This window comes from Sus scrofa, chromosome 2 (genome assembly GCF_054392235.1).
Source record: "Sus scrofa isolate SSC_HxYL_T2T_F1_AM1 chromosome 2, Sscrofa_HxYL_maternal_Yorkshire_Landrace_v2.0, whole genome shotgun sequence".
Classification (NCBI taxonomy): Eukaryota; Metazoa; Chordata; class Mammalia; order Artiodactyla; family Suidae; genus Sus; species Sus scrofa.
The window spans coordinates 12616065-12638544 of NC_139384.1; the positions used below are offsets into that span (position 1 = coordinate 12616065).

The window sequence follows — 22480 nt, forward strand, 5'->3', positions numbered from 1 at the left end:
CTTGGATCTGGTGTGGCTGTGGCTGGCAGTTACAGCTCTGATTCGACCCCTAGTCTGGGAACCTCCCCATATGTCTCAAGTGTGACCCTAAAAAAAAAAAGCAAGAAAAGTCCTATTTGTTCCTGTTTTGCAGCAAGTCATACTTTTCACCCAAAGTCCTACCGGGCTTTGGCTTCTGACTCAGGGCTGTCTTGCCTGTGTGTTTCCTGCGCTGCTTCTGAACAATTTGGGGATGTGAGTGCTGGGCAGTGTTTGATCCTCTTAATCCCCAAGTCTCAGCAAAGGCTGCCCAGGGCTGGTAACAAAACATCCTCACAGTTTTCCTTACCCTCCTCCTGCTGGCATCTGATCCAAGTCAGCAAATGCTTAGCCACCAGTCAACCAAAGCATGTTTATCTTCTCTCGTATCCACTGCTATAAAGTGTCCCCAGACCTGCCCAAGGTCCCGGAAAAGAGCTATCAACAAATGCGATGAATTCTCAGCCGCCTTTGAATTTATGACACAAGGTGTTTACTCACAAGTCACAAACCCAGAATGTGGGAAAGCAGCAGCATGATTATTTGTCACAGGAAGATACACCAAAGGGGAAGAGAGAAAGCTTTACTATTTTCCCAGAGAACAGTCTTCTCTCTAGCAAATTATCCATCCCAAATTGCCTTATGATAAATCAGTGACACTTTTTTTCTTTTTTTTTCTTTTTTTTGGTCTTTTTAGGGCTGCACCCATGGCACATGGAAGTTCCCAGGCTAGGGGTTGCCTCAGAGCTGCAGCTGCCGGTCTGCAGCACAGCCACACAACAACAGTGGGATTCTCAACCCATTGAGCAAGGCCAGGAATCGAAACTGAGTCCTCATGGATACTAACTAGATGGGGTTGTTGCAGCTGAGCCACAATGGGAACTTCCTAGTGACACTTTTTTTTTTGTTTTTTTGTGGGTTTTTTTGGCCTTTTTCTTGGGCTGCTCTCGAGACATATGGAGATTCCCAGGCTAGGGGTTGAATCGGAGCTGTAGCCACCGGCCTACACCACAGCCACAGCAACATGGGATCCGAGCCCCATCTGCAACCTACACCACAGCTCACGGCAACACCAGATCCTTAACCCACTGAGCAAGGCCAGGGATCGAACCCACAACCTCATGGTTCCTAGTTGGATTCGTTAACCACTGAGCCACGACGGGAACTCCCCCAGTGACACTTTTTGATTCACGAATGCAGACATAAAGATCGGAGGGAACCACATGGTGGTAGAAAGAGCACTAGGCTTTGGATTCAGACCAACTTGGGTGCAAACTCAGACCGTGGACAAGTCACTTAACCCATTTCTTTTTTTTTTTTTTAAAGGTAACAACTTATATTTTACCTTTGCAAGGAAACACTTTGACAAAAAATTTCAATTCAAGCAAAGAAGGGTGGGCAGAGTGTTGATATTGTGTGAGGTGCAAAACGGTGCCTGACTAAAATGTTCAAGACAAGGACCAAGTTTCACTGAATGAACAAGCTATTTATTTTTTTGGCCACGCATGTGGAAGTTCCTGGGCCAGGGATCAAACCCACGCCACAGCGGTGCCCCAAGCTACAGAAGCAACCATGCAGGATCCTTAACCTGCTGCACCACCAGGGAACTCCACGAGCACACGATTTTGTGCCAGGCAATTTGCTGGGCGTTTTACCTCCAATAGCTCAAGCCTGAGGAGCTTTGTATTGCTTTCATCCATCGTGTATCAGATGAGCAAAGCGGGACTCAGGGAAGAGAGTAATGCTGGTGGGAAAGCTCAACTGAGGAAATGACAGAGCCCAGGCTCCATTTCAGATCTTGAGAAGTAGTCAAGGCCAATACCCATTTCTCTGGAGTGTCAGCACTTCCCTACGTGATGGGAAGAAAAGACCAAGCACACTACTGCAAACAGGTGTAACGGAGTGATACCTCCCTGTTAGGCAATCCCATACGCCCTTTCCAGGAGCTTCTTTAACTGCAAAAGCCCCAGGAGAGACAGAAATCAAGAAGCCCCTGACACTGAAGAGGAAGAAGCCCCAAGCTCAGATCCATGGATGGAAAGTGTGCTTTGGCCTCGGATGAACCTGGATTCAAATGCTAGTTCCACTGTCTACCTACCTGTGACCATGGGTACTTTACCAGACTTCTCTCGGCCTGTTTCCTACTGTGTAGGAAGAAACCAAGGAGAGGTTACAATAGAATTATAAAGCACTAGCCCAGGGTAAGAGCAGCTGCTGATCTCAAGGGGAGAAAAGCCCTGGAGAGCTCTAAGCAGATGGAATAGGAGCAGAAAAATTCTTGGGCCCCAGACTGTCTGTGGAGTGTGTGACACCCCCTTGAGAAGTTCTGTCCTGACCATATGCCAAGGCTCTGGAGCACCGGCACTGCCAACCCTGTTTTATTTATTTACTTATTTATTTTAGAGCTGCCCTAAGCCTGCCCTTGTCCAGAAAGGGGCTCTTTTCTGGAATATCTGCTGAAGGCCCACAAAGACATCAGCCGGGAGTGAATGTGACCTCCAGCCACAGTGTCTGCCAGCTGACTGGTCAACCAGGGAGAGACCCAGTTTTCCTGGGCTATTTTCTCACCCAGCCTGAGCTTGAAACTTACGTAACAGGACCCTACTGCATCCTGTGGCCAGGACCCAAGGAGGGACTAAAACACCAGGTTTTCAGTAGAGAAGTTTTGATTTTTTTTTTTTTTGTCTTTTTAGGGCCACACCTGCTGCTGCATATGGAAGTTCCCAGGCTAGGAGTGGAATCAGAGCTGCAGCTGCCAGGCTATACCACAGCCATGACAACACAGGAACTGAGCCACATCTGCAACCTACACCACAGCTTGCAGCCACACCAGATTCTTAACCCACTAAGCAAGGCCAGAGATCAAACCCAAATCCTCATGGACACTAGTCCAGTTCTTGATCCCACGGAGCCACAACGGGAATTCCCTTGATGAATTCAAGATAGCCTTGGGGCAATGACCTCTTCAGCAGTTTAATGACCCCCTTCCCTGACCCAAAGCTTGGAATCAGTTTCATTCCCCTTGTTCTTCTGATAAGAGATCTACTTTCCCTTCTGTCCTCTAAAGATCTCTAAGAGAGGGGCCTGAAAAGGGGCTGTTTCTAGGGGAGGGGCCTGAGGTGGGCCGAGTCCCTGACTAGAGGCTCTGGGCATATTTAGCTCCCAAGCCAGGGACTTCTCCAAAGGGACCCCAAGACCGGAGGAGCACAGGCGAAGCTCTTCTCCAGCCATGGCCCTGTTCCTTGCGCCCCTGCTGCTTTTCCTCTTGGCCGCACACAGTGGCATGGGCGAACAGGGACTGCACGGCTTCCAAAGCTGCAAGCAGATGTTGAATGTGTCAGTGCTGGGCGCCCTGCCAGGAGCTGGCTGGGACAACCTGCGCAACGTGGAGCTGGAGCAGGTGCTGAGGCGAGACTATTCGCAATGCCTCACCTCCGAGGACGGCGAGTACCTCATCCCCGACCAGATGAGTGTGGTGCCGCGGCGGGAGAGTGTCGTGGAGTCCCGCGCGGAACTCATTGACAACTGGGTCAACTACACCGACATCTGGGCGGCCTCCATCAACGCTGAGGTCTCCTTCCTCTCCAAAATCAATGGGAAGTTCTCCACGGAGTGCCAGCAGGTCAAGAAGTACAACCTGGAGTACAAGACCGTCACGATGCGGGTGCAGATCCGCCACCACATCTACTCTGTGAAGGCCTCCGAGAGTCCCGACTTCCACCCCGCCTTTCTGCAGCATCTGCTGACCCTCAGCGAATACCTGGAGAACAACCAGACCCACGAGGCCGAGTACCTGGCGGATATGCTAGTGTTCAGGTTCGGTACGCACGTCCTCACTGATATGGAAGTCGGAGCTACCTTGGTGCAGGAGGACCAGGTGAGGAGGGAGCTGGTGGAGGGGATAACCCAAAACAAGATCAACATCACCCTTGCTGCCTCGGCCTTGTTTTTCAAAAAGGTCAACTTTGCAGCCGAAGCCTCCTGGCAGAAGCAGAACCAGCTCCTGCAGGACTATGTGCGGGGCACGGTGGCCTCCAAGATTCACAGCCACGGCGGCGTGCCCTTCTACCCCGGCATTACCCTGCAGAAATGGCAGGAGAGCATTGGCAACCGGCTGGTGGCCATCGGCAGATCGGGCCTGCCTCTGCCCGAGCTGCTGCTGCCTGAATCGCTGCCCCAACTCCCAGCGCCCGCCGTGCGACGCCTGGCGGCCGCCGTGCAAAACGCCATCAAGCGCTACTACGCGGTCAACACGCATCCGGGATGCTTGAAGCTCGGGGAGCCCGGCTTTGACCCCCAGGCCAATGTAGACGACGGCTCGTGCAAAAGCAGCCACCGTGCCAATTTCCCCTTCGGCGGCGTCTTCCAGGAGTGCCAGGTGGTGTCCGGGAAGGATGCCAAGGACCTCTGCCAGCCCTATCGCATCGCAAACCCGCTCACCGGCAAAGCCTCTTGCCCGGCCAATTACACAGCCAGCGCCCTGAGCAGCCAGCTGAAGACGTGGAGCGAGGTCCGTCCTGAGTGCAAGAAGCAGTGCAACAGGTGCTGGCTCTTCTTCCAGTGCTGCCATACCGTGTGCTCCAACCGCGAGTATCGCAAGGCGGTGCGCCTGAGTGCCTCGTGGTGCTCCGCCTCGGGGGCCTCCCAGCCCACCACTGCCGGCTTCCTCTTTGGGGGCCTCTATAGCCCTGGCCACCCAAACCCCTTCACCAGAGCCCAGACCTGTCCCTCCTCCTACTACCCACTGACCCTCTTTGGTGAACTCAAGGTATGTGTCAGCAGCGACTCGGAGCTGGGCGCTGCCCCGGCAGTCCCATTTGGGGGGTTCTTCAGCTGCCAGGTGGGCAACCCCTTGGCCGGCCTTCTGAAGAATCAGAGTCCCGGGCTCCTGAAGGAGGTGTTCTACCAAGACAGCTCCACGAAGTACCCCATGAAATGCCCAGCAGGGTACAGCCAACACCAGGCTTACCTCTTCAATGGCTGCCAAGTCCTCTACTGCCTCCCGGCTGGGGCCCTCTTAAGCCAGCAGCTGGCAGCTGTGCGCTTGCCACCCTTCATTCCCCGCCCCCTCCTGCTCAACAGAACCAGGGCCGTCTCGTCTTCTGTCGCGGTTGACTCCAATGGTCAGCAGGTTTGGGTGAGGCTGCAAGGCTCTAACCATTGGCAGCAGACCAGTGTCAGAGACCTGTCCCTGTCAACCAAATTCTCAAGCCAGCCTGGCTCGGGGACCAGCTTTGGGACCATTTTTGGCTCCTGGATGGCTGCCATGGTGGTTGTGGCGGCTCTTGCCCTGGGGGTAAGCTATGGTTTCAGGTACTACAAGAAAAGGGGCTGCAGGAAACCACAGGAGGGCATCTTCACAGAGGGACAGAAGGACTATGGGGCCACAGAAGCCACCGCAGAGCCCCACTCGGTTTGAATGCACAGACAATGCCAAGAATTCTGCCTAGATGTTAAAATAACCAAACAGGACTGCTGCATCATGACTAGTTAGAATTTTAGCCCAGTCTGTTTATTCTACTGCCTAGAGAAAAAGACGTAAAATGCCTAACCGTGTAATTGGCCCTACTTTCCGAAGGTACCAGGATTAAACGGTGCTTGCTCAAGCCCTCCTGCAAATCACCTAACACAAGCTCAAGCCCTGTAACAGTGTCTTTCCCTAACACCCTCTTGCTGAGAAGCCCCCATTCTCCTTGGAGTGTTCCCACTGCTGCAAAGAACAAATAAACCCAGTTTTGTTCAAATACAGGTGTATCTCTAGTGTTCTTTGGCTTTGGGGGAAGAGGCAGAAAGGTCAACAGGGAAGATAAAGTTAGCATTGACTCCAGACCATATTATGTAGCTTTGAGGTAGGAATTTTTTTCAATTGTTAGAAAATGCATTCTATCAATTCATTTTCCTGGAATCATCACCTTAAACTCCAAAAGTTCTCTCTTCAGCCTTGGTCTAAATCAGAGGTTTTGTTTTCACAGAGGGCTTAACCTACTTGTGGATGGTGAAATGAAGTAGGTTGTGATCAGCAATTTTTTATTTTTTATTTTTATTTTTTGTGGGTACTTCTTTATTAGGGAAGAAATCAACCATTTTCAGACTAGAGACTGCAGAAGGGAACTAACTTGATCCTGCAATTCTAGAACAAACTGCATGATAAGGGATTCTTACGTTTTCACAGAGTGGGGTGGCGGGGGAGGGGGGAAAGAGAGAACATCATTTAAACAGTGTTTCCCAAATTTGGATACTTTCACACACATATGCTTGGGGAAAGGGGTTACGAGTTTTCTGTGGTAACATTTAAATCTAAATCAATTACTACACTTGTTCAGGAGGCCCCGACAACCATCTTACATAGCAGAGGGTTACCGCGTGACTGCAGAACCTGCTGTTGTACCTCTGACACCTGTAGCAGCAAGTAAAGACCAGCCATGCTTCACCTTTCATGGGGCATCCCTCACACTGGGTGCTCAGACCCTTCACACCATTGTTGAACATTTTCTATGACACCTGTGAGTTGTCAAGGTTCAGGACACTGGGTCACAGCAGTGACTCTCAAAGTGGGGTGGGGTGGTGTGTGGATGGTGGCCAGGGAGACACATGAAGTGTGAAAAAGCACATTCCAATTACCTATTGACTTTATTATACAAAATTCTATAATGTTAAACTCAACAAAATAATTTCTGGGCAGTAGCAGAAACCCAACTAGAGATTCACCCAAGGGGGCCTGGGATAAACTTGCCTGAGAAACACTGGCATAGAGGTAGGGGTAGAGGTGGAAGAATCCCAGCACACACAGAACACTTAAGAACATGTGCTAGGAGTTCTCGTTGTGGCTCATCGGAAACGAACCCGACTAGTATCCATGAGGATGCCGGCTCGATCCCTGGCCTTGCTCAGTAGGTTAAGGATCCGGCCTTGCTGTGGTTGTGGTATAGGCTGGCGGCTGCAGCTCCAATTCTACCCCTAGCCTGGGAATTTCCATAAGCTACAGATATAGCCCTAAAAAGAAAAAAAAAAATCATGTGCCAAATGTATAAGGAACTTACTTGGGATCAATGAGTGAATCCTAAGCTGTAACTTGTCATGGTCTTTTGGACCCAAAGGGCCAATCCATAAGAAACCCAAGATATCCATCAGACTTCTCAGACCTGTTTGGGGCAAGTTGATCCACTTTTAATATGGAGTCAGAAGAAAAATCTGGTTTTGCCCCCTTCCCCCTCCAATCCTCCCCCTCAATCATTTGGGTTAACACTTTTCAGAATTTTAAGTAAACAGTTGCTGCGACTGGGTGAAGGTAGCCCCAGGGTCCAGCCACCAGGAAACGCTGTCATTATCTGCAGTGCCATATCAGCTTGGGGTCTGCTCTGTAATTATTTCAAAGCTCCAATTTGCTTCAGGTGAGTCAACAGCTCCCCTCTCTCATGCATGCTTACAAAATCAGTGCATCCACCTATACACTCTTCATCCATAAAGACCCGAGGTGCTGTTCTGGCTCCCATGAGATGATGCAGATAAACTTGAATCTTGTTGGTGTCACTGGTGGCAGTGATATCAACAAATTCCAGAAGCCCTTCTTTGAAGGGCAATTGGCTGAGGAGCTTCTGGGTCCTTCTGCAGTACGGGCAGGTGGGCTTGATGAACACTGCCACCTTCCCAGGCTGGATTCTGCTGTTCACAAATGCTTGAGCCATGCTGACCAGTGGCTGCCTCCCAGGAGGAAACCTCAATTGCAGGTATTGCTCGGGTGTAAAACCTGATCAGCAATTTTTTAAAATGAAAATAGTGTGCATCGCATGAAACAACTATAGAAATTATTTTATAGAAATTATTTTGATCATATGAAATTGCCCATATCCAATAATATTTGACTCATAAAAAATGGCAGTTTTGTGTGGTTTAAATTTATGTATTTAATTGACTTTTTAATTTAATTTTTTTTTTTTAATTTAGGACCACACCCGTGGCAGGCATATAGAAATTCCCAGGCTAGGGGTCAAATCAGAGCTACAGCTGCTGGCCTACACCACAGCAGCAGCAACACCAGATCCTAGCTGTGCCTTCCACCTACACCGAAGCTCATGGCAACACTGGATCCTTAACCCACAGAGTGAGGCTAGAGATCGAACCTGCATCCTCATGGATACTAACTGAGTTCATTTCCACTGAGCCACAGTGAGAACCCCCGGTTTAAATTTAAATATACACATGCACTAGGTTATAGTATAAAATGTGATACAAACTATGATCACAGTGATAATATTTGAAAGCCAAGGGCAAACTCCTCCATTTCATTCCATGTTCCATGACGCTTAGCTTAGGAAAACAGAGTCCTCATCCCCAGTGGAAGAGTTTTCCCCTTCAAGGTCCTGTTTCAGTCAAAAATTTTACAGAATAAATTTTTTTCTCCAACTCAGGACAGCAGTCTCTTGAGGACAGGCTTCCATTTGGCAATGTTCTTGGAACATAAACCTCATCACAGTTTAAGCCCAGAGTGTGGGTTTGTCGTTGTCACAAAGACTGAGGGTGACCACAGGGACCCACAGGCGATGCAGGACCCCGTCTAAACGAACCCTTCATATGTGAATTTTAGAGCCACTTCTGAAGGTACATGGGGCGAGCCTAGGTAGCCAGGAAGTACGGTCCCCAGGGGGGTCTTCCATGACCTGAGCGACCTAACTGAGTCATTTTACTCCTTGGTGTTTCATCTACTCGAGTTACAAATTGGAATATGTCTGGGTATGGATGAGATAGTGCAAACTCTGAGTCGTGGCAGGAAGAGGCAGTGGAAACCCGAGGAACTCTGGGATGATTGAAATTACGTCTCCTGCTGGTGTGAAATGGGCATGTTGTCATGTTGAAAAGGCCAAGGACAAGCCTTCCCCAGACTCGTGGTCACTACCATTTATAGAGCGTTTATGTGAACAATACCTTTATAGCATCTCAGCTCATCTTCACAAACCTTAGGGTAGGTAAGTCGTTCTCATGCTCTGATGAGGAAACTGAGGCTCAGGGACTGACTTGCCAAAGTCACATGACTCAAATGTTGTGAATGATAATAACTAGTGCCCGGTGAGTATTTACTTACTTATTTATTTATTGGCCATGCCAATGGTATGCAAAAGTTTCCAGGTCAGGGATCACACCTGCATCACAGCAGCGACCGGAGCCACAGCAGGGCTGATGCTGGATTCTTAACCCATGGAGCCACCAGGAAACTCCCTGCTGAGTATGTAGAACTCACCCTTTGCAAGAGTATTTCATTTAATTTTTTTGCTGAGCACAGCAGTAAAGTGATGGGCTTGGGTCTGGGTCAAATAGGGGCCACTGGAAATTCCTTGTGCCTCAGTTTGATCCTTTATAAAAGAGAGTTAGCATGTTAAATTCCTACGTTACTTAAGAAGATTAAATGAGCTAGGAGTTCTCCAGTGGGTCAGCGGGTTAAAGATCTGGTGTTGTCACCGCTGTGGGTTGGGTCACTGCCGGTTCGATCCCCGACCCTGGAATTTCTGCATGACACAAATGCAGCCAAAAGAGAGAGAAAGATTAAATGACCTAATGGATGCAAACACTTTGGAACAGCCCAGCCTTTCTAAATTTGAAATTGATGACACTAACACTATGGGGTCTGATTTGCCACTGCTTGAAGAGTGGGATTCCAGAGGCGAATCAGACAAACTGGGTTCAAGTCCCAGTACAGCTGTTTATTAGATGTATAACTATGAGAAAATGTCTCACCTCTCTGAGAAGTAATCTCATCTATGAAATGAGGATAATCTAAGACTGATGTCATAAATTGTCATCAGGATTAAGTGAGATAATGTGAAGAAATCTCTTGGTACAGGGCTTTGATCTGGTACATCACAGGGAGCTGGCACAATGTCAGGTTTGGGTGCACAAAAATGTATGATCAAGGCTCAAAGCTGAGTGGGTAAGACACCCACAAAATATAAATAGCTCATTGTGAAAACTTCACAGAGCTTTAAACAAAACATGGGAAAATGGAGTTCCCATTGTGGCTCAGCTGTAACAAACCTGACTGGTATCCATGAGGATGCAGTTTCGATCCCTGGCCCCACTCAGTGGGTTAAGGATCTGGCATTACCATGAGCTGCAGTGTAGGTCAAAGATGCAGATCAGATCTGGTGTTGCTGTGGCTGTGGTGTAGGCTAGAAGCTGCAGCTCAGATTCAACCCTTAGCCTGGAAACATCCATATGCCATGGGTGCGGCCCTTTAAAAAAAAAAAAATGGGAAAGTGAACAAGAGAGATAAATTCAAAATTAACTGGGAAGGTTTCTGGGATGGGATGGGACTCCTGTCTCAGCCGGACACATTTTCAGATTCGTGCAGCTCTGCCCAGCTGGGAGGATCCTTTCAACTACAATCGATTGCCCATTTCTGATGGTCTCAATTCATTTCCCAGAGTAGCCCTCCAGGCTCCCCAAACTGAGCTCCCTAATGGAGAGCAGCAAGATTGGGGTCAAGGCATAATAAAAGATTTGGATATGGAATTTAAAAAGATGAGGGGGGAGTTCCCATTATAACTCGGCAGGTTAAGCACTTGACATAGGTGTTCCCACCGTGGCTCAGTGGGTTAAGAACCTAACTAGTATCCATGAGGACACAGGTTCAATCCCTGGCCTCGCTCAGTGGGTTAAGGATCCCATATTGCCGTGAGCTGTGGTCTAGGTCACAGATGCAGCTCACATCCCGTGTTGCTGTGGCTGTGGTGTAGGCTGGCAGCTGCTGCTCTGATTCGACCCCCCCCCAACCCCAGCCTAGGAACTTCCATGTGCCACATCTACAGCCCTAAAAAGAAAAAAGAAAAAAAACGAGGGGCAAAATGGACCGTGTAATTGATATCCAAATTCAGACCCTTGTTGAGACCAAAAGAAGGCACTATACATGATTATATAGGACATGTTAATCAAAAGATGCATCACTTCCCTTTCATGGGTGACTGTTTGCCATCAGGTCCAGACCCACGCTGTCACCCTGATCTCCAGGTAGCCTCTGGCCATGACATACAGTCACTGTTCTGCACACTGTGATTCCCTCTTGCCAGTTCCTGGCCGACAGGCCTGATGAAACCCTGTTCATCAATCAAGACTGGGTTTAAATGTCACCTCCCCAAGAATACTGTTTTCCCCTCTCCCTGACCCTCACACACCTCTTCAAGCTCCCAGGAAGAATTTGTCTCTTCCCCTCCCAGTCTCTTTAGCAGCACAGAACTAAGAGCCTGTCATTTTGCATGTGTTCTTCATCCAGTGTGATCTTGAGCTCTTTGTTGTGCTCATCATAGTTCTTTCTGGGGCTTAGCATCAGGCTACAATTTTATTTATTTATTCATTTTTTAGGGTGTATGGAGGTTCCCAGGCTAGGGATGCAATTGGAGCTGCAGCTGAGGGCCTACCCCACAGGCATAGCAATGCAGGATCTCAACTACGTCGGCAAGCTACATCACAGCTCATTGCAATGCCAGATCCTTAACCCACTGAACTAGGCCAGGGATTGAACCCACATCCTCATGGATACTAGTTAGGTTCTTTACTGCTGAGCAACAATAGGAACTCCTACATAGTTGTTTTAAAGCAAGTTAGGGGTGCAAATAAAAGTGGGATATGTGTTTGTTGTAAAAAGAATGTTGGAGTTCCCGTAGTGGCTCAACAGCTTAAGAGCCCGACACAGTGTCCATGAGGATGTGAGTTCAATCCCTAGCCTCACTCAGTGGGTGAAGGATCCAAGCTGTGGCATGGGTTGCAGATGTGCCTAGGATCTGGCGTTGCTGTGGCTATGGTATAGGACTGCAGCTGCAGTTCCAATTCAACCCTTAGCCTGGGAACTTCCATATACTGCAGGTGCAATGGTGAAATAAAGAAGGAAGGAAGACTTTGAAGGAAACCTGAAGGTCATTCCCAAATACACTCTTGGGCAGTTAAGGAGCAAAGACAGCAAATGCTCCCCCATTTCTGCCTAAGGGCGGGATATAGAGTCTACTTTCACTAAGATGTATTTTATCCACTCAGAGAAGGCACCGAAGAGGGGAATCTGCAAACAAACCTCACTCACCTAGTTTTCCTCCCACGTATTTACCTTCCCACAGTTTGCCCCCCTTGGAGGTCTAAGCTTCCCTTTGTCCTGTCACTTTTCTACAAATCTATTACTCTTGTCGAAGATGCTACAGTAAGTAGAACGCTAAGCTGACATTTTGAGTTACTTTTTGTTTGGGTTTCTCCTGAGTGATGTGCACTGCCTGCTTTAATAAACTGTTATTCTCTCTCGTTGAAAGAGCCGCAGCTCCTCAGATTTTCAGTTGCGGCTCTTTCAACAAGAGAGAAAAAAATCTAAGGTGGGTAGAGGTGAGGTGTTGCCTCCCCTACAACTTTATCAAAATCAAAAACTGGGTGAAAGAAAGACCCAAAGCTCTGAAGCATAAAATTTATATAAATCTGGGGTTAGCAAACCTGGCCCCAAGTCTGGGCCCCGGTTCTTGTAAATAAAGTTTTATTGGAAGACAGCCCAACTCATTTGTTTGCGTGTTGTCTATAAGCTTTCACGCTGCAATGGCAGAGTTGCAAGGTTGCCATAGAGACTTCCTAGCACAAAAGCCTAAAATACTTACTATCTGGTCCTTAAGAAATAGTTTACTAGCCCTTCATAGAAAGCAGACTGCCCAGAATGGGTGCCAAGAATTATTGAACCTTCAACACTATGGTTACCAACTGGGGACTGAGGTTGCCATATATACAGTCCCTATCATGGTCCAGTTTCCTCCAGCCTAGAGCATCTTTCTCCTGGAATCCAGATCCCCTTTATTTTAGCCCAGTGTGCAATAAAAACATTATCATTGTGGTGAAAACGTTTGGGAAGCATTGGTCTAAAGAGTAATAGTCTTCCATGACATGACACTTTCTGTTTCTTCCATCACTCTCTCTACCTGCCTCCCTCCTCTCGTCCAGGTAGCGTTTGATGAACAGCTACACAGCCCCTGCCTTCAAGGAGCCCACATTCCAGCAGAAGAGAGGAACACCCATAAATAGCCAATGTGCAATGTTCTAAGTCGTATAATAGGGATGTAAAGAACACGAATGGCTTGTCTATCCAAATACCTCAATTTGACCCCTGGCTCTGCCAATGCCCACCTCTGCAACTTTGGATTAAACTTTGTGAACTTTACATCCCTCCCCTGTAAAGCGGCAATAAAAATAACCTCGAGTGTGATGGGATGTTATGAGGATGAAATGAATTGCTATCCCCAGAGCACCCAGTTCAGCATCACAGCCCAACGTCATCATCACTGGTAGAGGTGGTCTAACAGGGGTCAGCCGTAGGAGTAACAGTGAGAGTAGACACGGGACAAGCTGCAAGTTGTAGCAAAGAGGAGAGGGCAGTGAGGTAAGTGTATAGATCCAGGGTGTCTGCCCCAAGAAAGGGAGATGTGATCTGGATCTCGAAGCAAGCCAAAGAATTGATCCGACCCGACCCCTGGTGATCGCACCGAGGGGTTACGTTTCCTTTCCTTCTTCTTGTCAAGGTCTCTTCTGCTACCTCTGAGAAAGGGTCACTGACCTAAAACCTTAATGGTTCCTCACTGCCAGTAGAATGAAGCAGGATCTGGAGTTCCTGATCGTTTCTAGCGGAAATGATCCCAACTAGAATCCGTGAGGATGCAAGTTTGATCCCTGCCCTAGCTCAGTGGACTGTTGATTCCATAAGCTGTGGCGTAGGTCACAGATGGGGCTCCCATTTGACCCCTATCCTACGAACTTCCATATGCTGGTGTGGCCCTGAAAAGAAAAAAAAACCACCTAAACCAAAACAAAACCAGGCTTGCAATCTCCTATGTCACTCCCACTATCTGTTCTCCCTTCCATGTTTCTTGCCTAATTTATTCACCATAGTTGGGAGCGGGGCGCTTTTTTGTTCCTCCCTCTCCTTCTCTCCATCTTTCCATTCCAAACTCTCTGTCATGATTTTCAGAAGTATTCTCTTTCCTCCATCCTGAGTGTCACTTTTAATTCAGATTTTCCATCATCTTTTTTTTTGGCTTCTAGTTTTGCCCCCTTAAACCCATCTGCGCATGGCACCTTGGGCGCTCATTTTAAAAATGTAAACCCAGGGAGTTCCCGTTGTGGCTCAGTGGAAACAAATCTGACTAGCATCCATGAGGACGCAGGTTCGATCCCTGGCCTCGCTCAGTGGGTTAAGGATCTGGCTTTGCCATGAGCTGTGGTGTAGGATGCAGCTCAGATGGGATCTGGAGTTGCTGTGGCTGTGGTGTAGGTCAGCAGCTACAATTCAGCCTCTAGCCTGGGACTCTCCATATGCTGCAGGTGTGACCCTGAAAAGACAAAAAAAAAAAGAAAGAAAGAAAAAGTAAACACCAGAATTCCTGTTGTGGGGCAGCAGAAATGAATCCAACTGGTATCCATGAGGGTGCAGTTTGATCCCTGGACTTTCTCAGTGGGTCGGGATCTGTTGTTGCCATGAGATGTGGTGTAGGTCACAGAAGCTCAGATCTGGCATTGCTGTGGCTGTGGTGTAGGCCGGCAGCTGCGCTATGATTCAACCCCTAGCCTGGGAACCTCCACATGTCTAAAAAGCAAGGAAAAAAAAAGTAAACCCAGAATTCCCTGTTGGCTCAGGATCCCTTGTTTTCGCTACTGTGGCTCCTGCCAAGATATGGCAAGGATTCAATCCCTGGCCTGGGAATTTCCATGTGCTGTGGGCACGGCCAAAAAAAAAAAAAAAAAGGAAAATCTTAACATGTCACCTTACACTTAAAAATTTCCAGTGGTTTCTCTTTGCAATGTTTTGTTTGTTTATTGTTCGCTTTGTCTTTTTAGGGCTGCACCCTCGGCCTTTGCAAGTTTCCAGGCTAGGGGTCGAATTAGAGCTGCAGCTGCTGGCCTTCACCACAGCCACAGCAATGAGAGATCAGAGCCACATCTGCGACCTACATAACAGCTTGTGGCAAGGCTGGATCCTTAAGATCAAACCCACATCCTCATGGATACTCGTCTGGTTCTTAACCCACTGAAGCACAACAGAAACTCCCCCTCTTTGCAGCTTCGATACCCTTTAGCCAAAGACCACCAAGACAATACCTGTGGTCACACAAAGTTGGGTTTGTGGGCTTGTTTCCATGGGCACCTCCCTAAGGAAGTGTTCTGGGCTTTGGACTTGGGTTAGTTTGTTTGGGGAAGGATTCAGTGAAGCAACATGTATGCTCTGGAATTGGGTCTTGTCCAAAAGCAGGGCCAGTTCTAGGATGGGTATCTTGGTCATTTTTACCTGGGAGGAGCTGCTCTTTGTTATCTGTGTGGAAATACCTACCACACGTTGACTAAAGTATTGTCTGGGTCAGTTAGAATAAAGTCCACATCCCTTTTCTCATGGGATCTTATTAGAGAGGGAGAAAAAAAGGTAGTTCCTGGATGTTCAGAACTGATGGAGTTCCCTGGAGACCTAGTGGTTAAAGGATCTGGCCTGGTCACTGCTAAGGCTCAGGTCATTGCTGTGGCTCAGGTTCAGTCCCTGGCCTGGAAACTTCCACATGCCGCTGGCATGGCTAAAAAAAGGGCGAACTTGCGTGATGGTCACAGCTGGACTGTGATATTATTATCAGGGGCCTGCCCATGGCATATGGAAGTCCCTGGGCCGGGCACGGAACCTGAGACACAGCAGTGATCTGAGCCCCAGCAGTGACAATGCAGATCCTTACCCTGCTGAGCCACCAGGGAACTCCCCTAAACACTTTTAACAATCTCAAAGAATAGGACCTCACACAGAATTACCCTGAGACTTGTTTCCCATTGTGGCTCAGCGGAAATGAATCTGACTAGCATTCATGAGGACACAGGTTCAATCTCTGGCCTTGCTCAGTGGGTTAAGGATCTGGTGTAGCCATGAGCTGCGGTGTAGGTTGAAGACGTGGCTTGGATCCTGCATTGCTGTGGCTGTAGCGTAGGCTGGCAGCTACAGCTCTGATTCAACCCCTAGCCTGGGAACCTCCATATGCCAAGGGACCAACCTTAAAAACAAACAAACAAACAAACAAAGAATTACCCTGAGACCATGACACATAAAACAAAACAAGGTCACTTCATAGTTTTATCTAATCACACACAAAAGCAAAGTTACTGGGCCACCAAACAAAACATCCAATCGTGGACGTGCCCCCACTTTTTTTTTTTTTTTTTTTTTTTTCCTTTTTCGCGGTTTCCAGGGCATATGGAAACTCCCAGGCCAGGGATTGAATCTGAGGAGCTGCTGCCTATGCCACAGCTGAAGCAACACTGGATCCTCAACCCACTAGGCCAGGCCAGGGATCGAACAGGTGCCTCCAGAGAGACGAGCCGGATCATTAACCCACTGGGCCACAGCAGGAACTCCACTGCTCCCACTTTCTGACAGTATCCAACCTAAAGCAAACCTATGATTCCTTAGGCCCTCCCCCAGATCACCCAGCCAAAGCTTCAATCTTATGACAGATTCTTTCCCACCTCCCCCTCTGAGACCCCTTCGCTTCCCATGGTGTGTGTTTCCCTTCACTGTTTAACTACAGCTGTGTTTCTCGGGGTCCTCAGCCGAGGGCCTTGACACTGGCGTGGTCCCCCTGCTCACCTGGCTGCAGCCACCTTGGCTGCCTTTCAGTTCCTTGGGGACAGAAAGCCTCATTCCTGCTTCAGGGTTTGCACTTCACAGTTCCCTGAGTCTGAAATACCTTACCCTGAGGTCTGCTGGTGGCCGGCTCTGTCTCACCGTTCAGATCTCAGCAGGAAATAACCCCTTGGGAAACGCCTTCATGGCCTTGCCTCTCACTAATTCTGTATCATTGTTTTGATTCTCTGTATAATTCTAATCACCTTCTCAATTGTCTTATTGTGTGTTGCCTGTCTTCTCCCCCCCGAATGCGAATTCTAATAGATCAGGGGCTACGTCGTGTTCACCCCATCTTCTTGTGCGGCTAACATTTCCAGAAATAGCTGAAACCCTGAGCAGAAGAGCACTTTCTTCCTGGCTCTCTCTGCCTCCTGCGGCTTTCCCCTTCTAACACAGCTCTTACTTAGCTGCCTGAAAGCCTTTTCTAGAGGCAAAGGGTAGCTGCCAGCCTCATGCCTCTTCTAAAACCTTTCATAGATTCTATAAGCTGTCCTCACCTCACTCCTCTGGTCTCATCTCCCACTGGGGCTCCCAGAGAACCCTGAGCTTCAGTCAGGGAAATCATTCTGGAACATGCCACCTACCTTCCAGCAGCCAAGCCTTGGCAAGTGCTGCTGCTTCTACCTGAGATGTTCTTGCCCATTCCCCACCCCCCACTCCCTTATTTTTTTCCGGAGGGCAAAAATCCTAGTCATTTTTCAAAGCCTATCTCCCAAAGTGCCTCTTCTGAGAGCTTCTCTGCAACCCTTCCTCCGGGCTCCTCGAGTCCTTGGCTAGACTCCTGTTATTGCAATCACGCCCCGATTTGTTACAGTTGAGGGTATACCTGCTGTCTTTCTCTAGAGACCATGAGTATCTTCAGGGCAGGGAACTATCAGCTCTCTGTGGCTCTGTTTCTTTAGTTGTCACACTAAGATTCTTTGTACTTTCTTCATAGGATTCCTGTGGGGAGTAAATAAATGAATGTATTGTATCAGATCGATGGCTGGCAGAGTAAACACCTATAAATGTTTGCTACTATCATTAATATTCATTTTTGTATCCTTAAGGCTGGCCCCGCGTTGCTCCTGAATTTGGTTGGAGTCAGGCAGGAAACTTCTGAAAGCTTTAGAGTTTTATTGCTTAGAACTAGGTTGGGAATGTTTATGGGCCTATAAAATTATTTCTATTAACCCCTCTTCCCCCCTCCCCCAACCCCAAGTTTTGGGGATAGGAACAGGGGATTGCAGAGTAAGGAAAGAGAAAGCAGTCCTACATCTTTCCCCGGGGATGTAGCCTAAAGGTTGATTTGACCTGAAGTTAAGAAACCTGCTTCAGAAGTTTACTTTTGAAAAGCTTCCTTGGGTCCCTGGTTCAAATGCCTGGAAGGAATAACGTATTTTAGTTATTAGTTAATAACTAAATATTTTAGTTATTAAATAACTAATATTTAATAACTAACTAACTAAATAAATAACTAATATTTTAGTATTTAGTTAATAACGTATTTCAGTTGCCTGGAAGGAATAACGTATTTTACTACCCTCTCAGACGGTGTCCCACTTTTTCCACAAGGGGCTGGATGGGATTCGAGGACACCAGAATAGAGTAGAAGTGGGGGCTGGGGTGGCCAAAGAGGTCTGGGTTATGACTTGCTCTTCCCAGAGCTTCCAAAGACTTGCGAGAAGGAAGGGTGCCAGAGAGTGGATGCCAAGAAGGAGGAAAGATGCAAACAGCTACCAGAGGCTTCCTAAGATGAGGCTGGACTAATGGAGGGGCAGGGAGGCTCAGTGGGCCATCCTCTGGACTAAGCTGTAGTTCTAATACTTCTACGTTCTAGTGGGTCACCAGGGCACCTCTCTGGCTTCCCTGCGCTGTGTTAACAACGAGATGAGACTAAATGATGCTTGCGTTCCTTCCTGGGCTGGCAAATGGCGGGATGACTCTCGGTGTAAACACATGCCTTGACACGTCCTGGGCACTGCCTTGGTTTGCATGTCTCCTTGGCTCTTCCCAGAGTCCGCCAGGCTTCTCCAGAACTTGTCTGATGCTTGTGCAATCCAGCATTTGGAAGTGGCAGACAGCTGGAGTCTCACCGCTCCGGAGAAGTGGAGGGTTCCTGGAGGCTGTGTGTGAGACTGAGTCGGCCTCTAGTGGCCAAAGGCCCCAGGCACAACAGGGGGAGGTCTAGGTTGTGATCAGAGGGAGCCTGGAAAGCAACTGGTATCTCTCTGAGAAACTTTGCTCTCTCCTCAGTCAAAAGTCTGACATGAAGCCCAACTATTTGAGGCATTAAGTACACTTGATGTTTGTATGTCATTTACCCTTTTGGATGCTCAAATCTGTCTAAATCATACAACAACCTGTCATTAGGTATTTGCATTTCATAAGGGACTTGGCCCAAAGTTTGGGAACTTTATAAGGTTTCTCAGAGAGAGAGAGAGATTTTGTACCAGTCTTAAGAGGCTTTATCCAAGGAAAGTGAATTATGGAGCTGGAGAATGGGTTTCATTCCAAGGTGATCTTGATTGCTGGGTGTCCCATGGCAGCTGGGTGTACTGGGGTAAGCGCTGGAGCCAGAACTCTCCAAACCTGTCATGTGCTAGAGGAGGGAACTCGGACAAGTTAACCCTCCTTCTCATTTCACTTGTTAATGAAAGATTGTATCTCAGAGGAGTAAATGACCTGCAATAGTGGAGAGGTGTCTGTAGTATTGCCTTTCCTACTCCTTTGAACATGTGGATGAAAAACCATCTCTTAGCATTTTTTAATATTTTTCCCTGTGCATTTTCCTCAACTCAGTTTCTACCTTCAAACTGACTAGAAATAAAGCTAGTAAGGTATTCTTCTGTTTCAAATACTTGAAATTAAACCAGATATAAGGAAATCTTGAATATAGAGGTTAGCTGATAAATGCGGGGGAAAGCTACCCCCTCCAGGCTGCCTGGCCTTAGGAGTTTGGCCCAGTGGCCTGGCAGCAGGGAGATTTACCTCGCACGCTTGAGCGAGCCTGGCCCCGGCTGCGGGATTACATTTCACCCAATGTTGAAATCACTTGAAATTCCCCTTGTTCATCCAGATACAGAAATAAAAGAAGCAACCCGTGGCCTTGATGAGGCAAAATCTTTGTTAGCTATTACTGAATCTCTTCTTCTTTCATCCTTACATCTATCTGACAAAAACAGACCCATCAAAATAAGAATTACAGGCATGTGGATTTTCTTATCTCACACCCTACACATATTTCATCAAAAGGTCAAATTATAGTATTCCTGTCTTTATCTGTAGGCCCTGGAGCGCTACATAGAAGCTTTTGGATAAAATGATGAAATTTTTTTATCACTTTCACTTTTGAATGGACCAGCATTTGGAGGGTTCATTCTTAGGGTCTGATGCTTGAAGCTGAGGTAGGATGAGGCAGGAGGCCAAGACATTCTTTTCTTTTCTTTTCTTTTCTTTTTGTCAAGCCATTGTTTTCAAATGCCCTGGCCTAAACACTATTAGTCACACGTGAGCACACACAGACCCATCAAAATAAGAATTACAGGCATGTGGATTTTCTTATCTCACACCCTACACATATTTCATCAAAGAGCACACACACACACACAGATAAATCAATTGAAGTGACATCCAAACATTTTTTTTCCTTTTCCTCTTCACCAATCCCTTTCTCACTCTGCTGGAGGGTTCTCTGCTTCTTGCAGTTGTGTTTCCCTCAATAGAAGGAGAAGGTGCTCAGTTACATCAGGAGGCACCGAGGATTCATCAACAAAAACAACGTTCCAGATATGTCTCCCTAAAATATTTGCTCATCTTGTCCTCTCCCTGTTTGACCAGTGGTCACAACAGTGAGTCATCCATTGGGCTTTAGTCCACAACAGCCTGAAATAACAGCAATTCCAGGGCTATGACCTTACACTTTCCATTTTTATTAAAACTCTCACTTCCTTCAAACCTGATTATCTTAAAGCCAGTTTTACTCCAAGCTTAGACTCTGAGTCTGCGCTAGTTGGCAGGTGTTTTCCAAATTACCCTCTTAAAACCAACGCATGAAGAATTTATCAACTCTCATACATGCAATTCCTTGACAGATTCAGGAAAACTGAATCTCTCCCCACGGAGAAGACTTTTCTGGAGGCAGTGGGATGGAAGAAATCCTCTTTACAAAAGAAGTTAGGAGCTGGGAACTAAGTTTATGCTTTTTAAGGCCTTACTAATATATTGAGTTCTGTACATTATATATAAGCTATATATAGGTGTAGTGTATAAATATAAATAAAACAGTATGACTCCCAGAGAGCCTATCATATATAGATCTAAGAAACAAGGGGACTAAAATCTGAAATCCAAACTCCTTCGGGTTGTGCATCTGTAAAATACATACCTCCACACGTTGGCATTTCCTTATCTGTCGCTTAAGATGCACACCAAATGGCCCATTGTCAGTCCCTCACTGTTTCATCCGTCTCAGATAAGGATGATGCAACGTCTATACATGCAGATCCACATTCTTGTCATTTGCTCTTATGGCTAAGGGCTCATTTCCCCTTTATCTTTTTCCAAGAAGTATGCCCACATTTCTCTTGAGGCACGCTGCAAGTTTTTTTGTTTGTTTTTGTTTTCGTTTTTTACAGCCACACTTGTGGCAGTATGGAAGTCTCTGGGGTAGGCGGTCAAATCGGATCTGCAGCGGAAGGCCTACGCCACAGCCACAGCAATGCCAGACCTGAGCTGCATCTGCTGCTTACACCAAAGCTTGCAACAATGCTGGATCCTTGACCCACTGAGTGAGGCCAGGGATTAAACCCACATCCTCATGGACACTATGTCGGATTCTTAACTTGCAGCCACAATGGGAACTTTCCCATTAAAAAATTTTCATCACGCCTTCCTTCATTAAACAGAAAGGGTCTCAAATACTATACAGATAAATCTAAGTGCACATAAACAAGCCAGTTTTTTTATTGTTGTTGTTTTGTTGTTTTTTGTTTGTTTGTTTGTTTGTTTCAGCCCCGTGGCATGTGGAAGTTTCCAGGCCAAGGATTGAACCTGTGCCACAGCAGTGACAACGTTGGATCCTTCAACTACTAGGCCTCTAGGGAACTCCAATAAGCAAGTATTCATTCTATCTATCAAAATACTGCTCTTAAACAGAAGAAACACTTTAAACAAGGGACAACAGCTTGAATGCAATAAGCCTCTATGCGGTCACTGCAAAATTCCCTACCTGCAACAAAACTACAGATGAAAAGAAACAATTAACCTCTAGTGGTAGCTGAATGGAAACATTTATTATCCCCTCATTTTCCTCTAACCAGGCAACTCTTCCCTAGTTCTCCCCTCACGATTTTTCTATTTGGTACTCAGCCAATGCCAGAGGCATAACCAAACTCCTCCCTCCTCTAGGCGGCCATTTCTGGCGCTCACTGATTTCCCTGTAATTCTGTACTGCTTAAACCCGCCTCACAAGTGCAGCCTGGTAGTGATCTCACAGATGCATACTGGAGAGCAGAGCCCTCCTTCCCTTGTATGCTGCAGCGCCTCACCCGGAGGGGCCCTCACAGCACAAACCTCATGGAGTTTAGGACATAAATCCACGTGGGAAAGGACATGACCTCTGGCAGCTGTCCCGCTCGGACTCAGGCTTCTTTGAAGAATATGGAAGTCTCAACCACGTCAACTAAATTGACTTGGGTCCCCAATCCAAGATCTTGAGTTTGAATTGTGTGTAATAAATGATAACACCTGAGAACTTCTGGATTCCCGCTGCACCACTAGTTCACAGGCCTGACCGAAGACGACCTTTGCTGTCTATCGTTTCAG

At 47.3% G+C, this 22480-nt stretch overlaps 1 protein-coding gene and 1 pseudogene across 1 annotated transcript; one reads left to right on the top strand and one right to left on the bottom strand.

Moving 5' to 3' along the window:
* Positions 1–3247: 3247 nt before the first annotated feature.
* Positions 3248–5437, top strand: LOC110259471 (macrophage-expressed gene 1 protein-like). Its single transcript, XM_021084736.2, has one exon. The coding sequence runs from the start codon at positions 3248–3250 to the stop codon at positions 5435–5437; it is 2190 nt and encodes a 729-aa protein (XP_020940395.1).
* A 1945-nt stretch (positions 5438–7382) lies between these two features.
* On the bottom strand, positions 7383–7758 carry LOC100518292 (glutaredoxin-1 pseudogene; annotated as a pseudogene).
* Positions 7759–22480: the final 14722 nt, after the last annotated feature.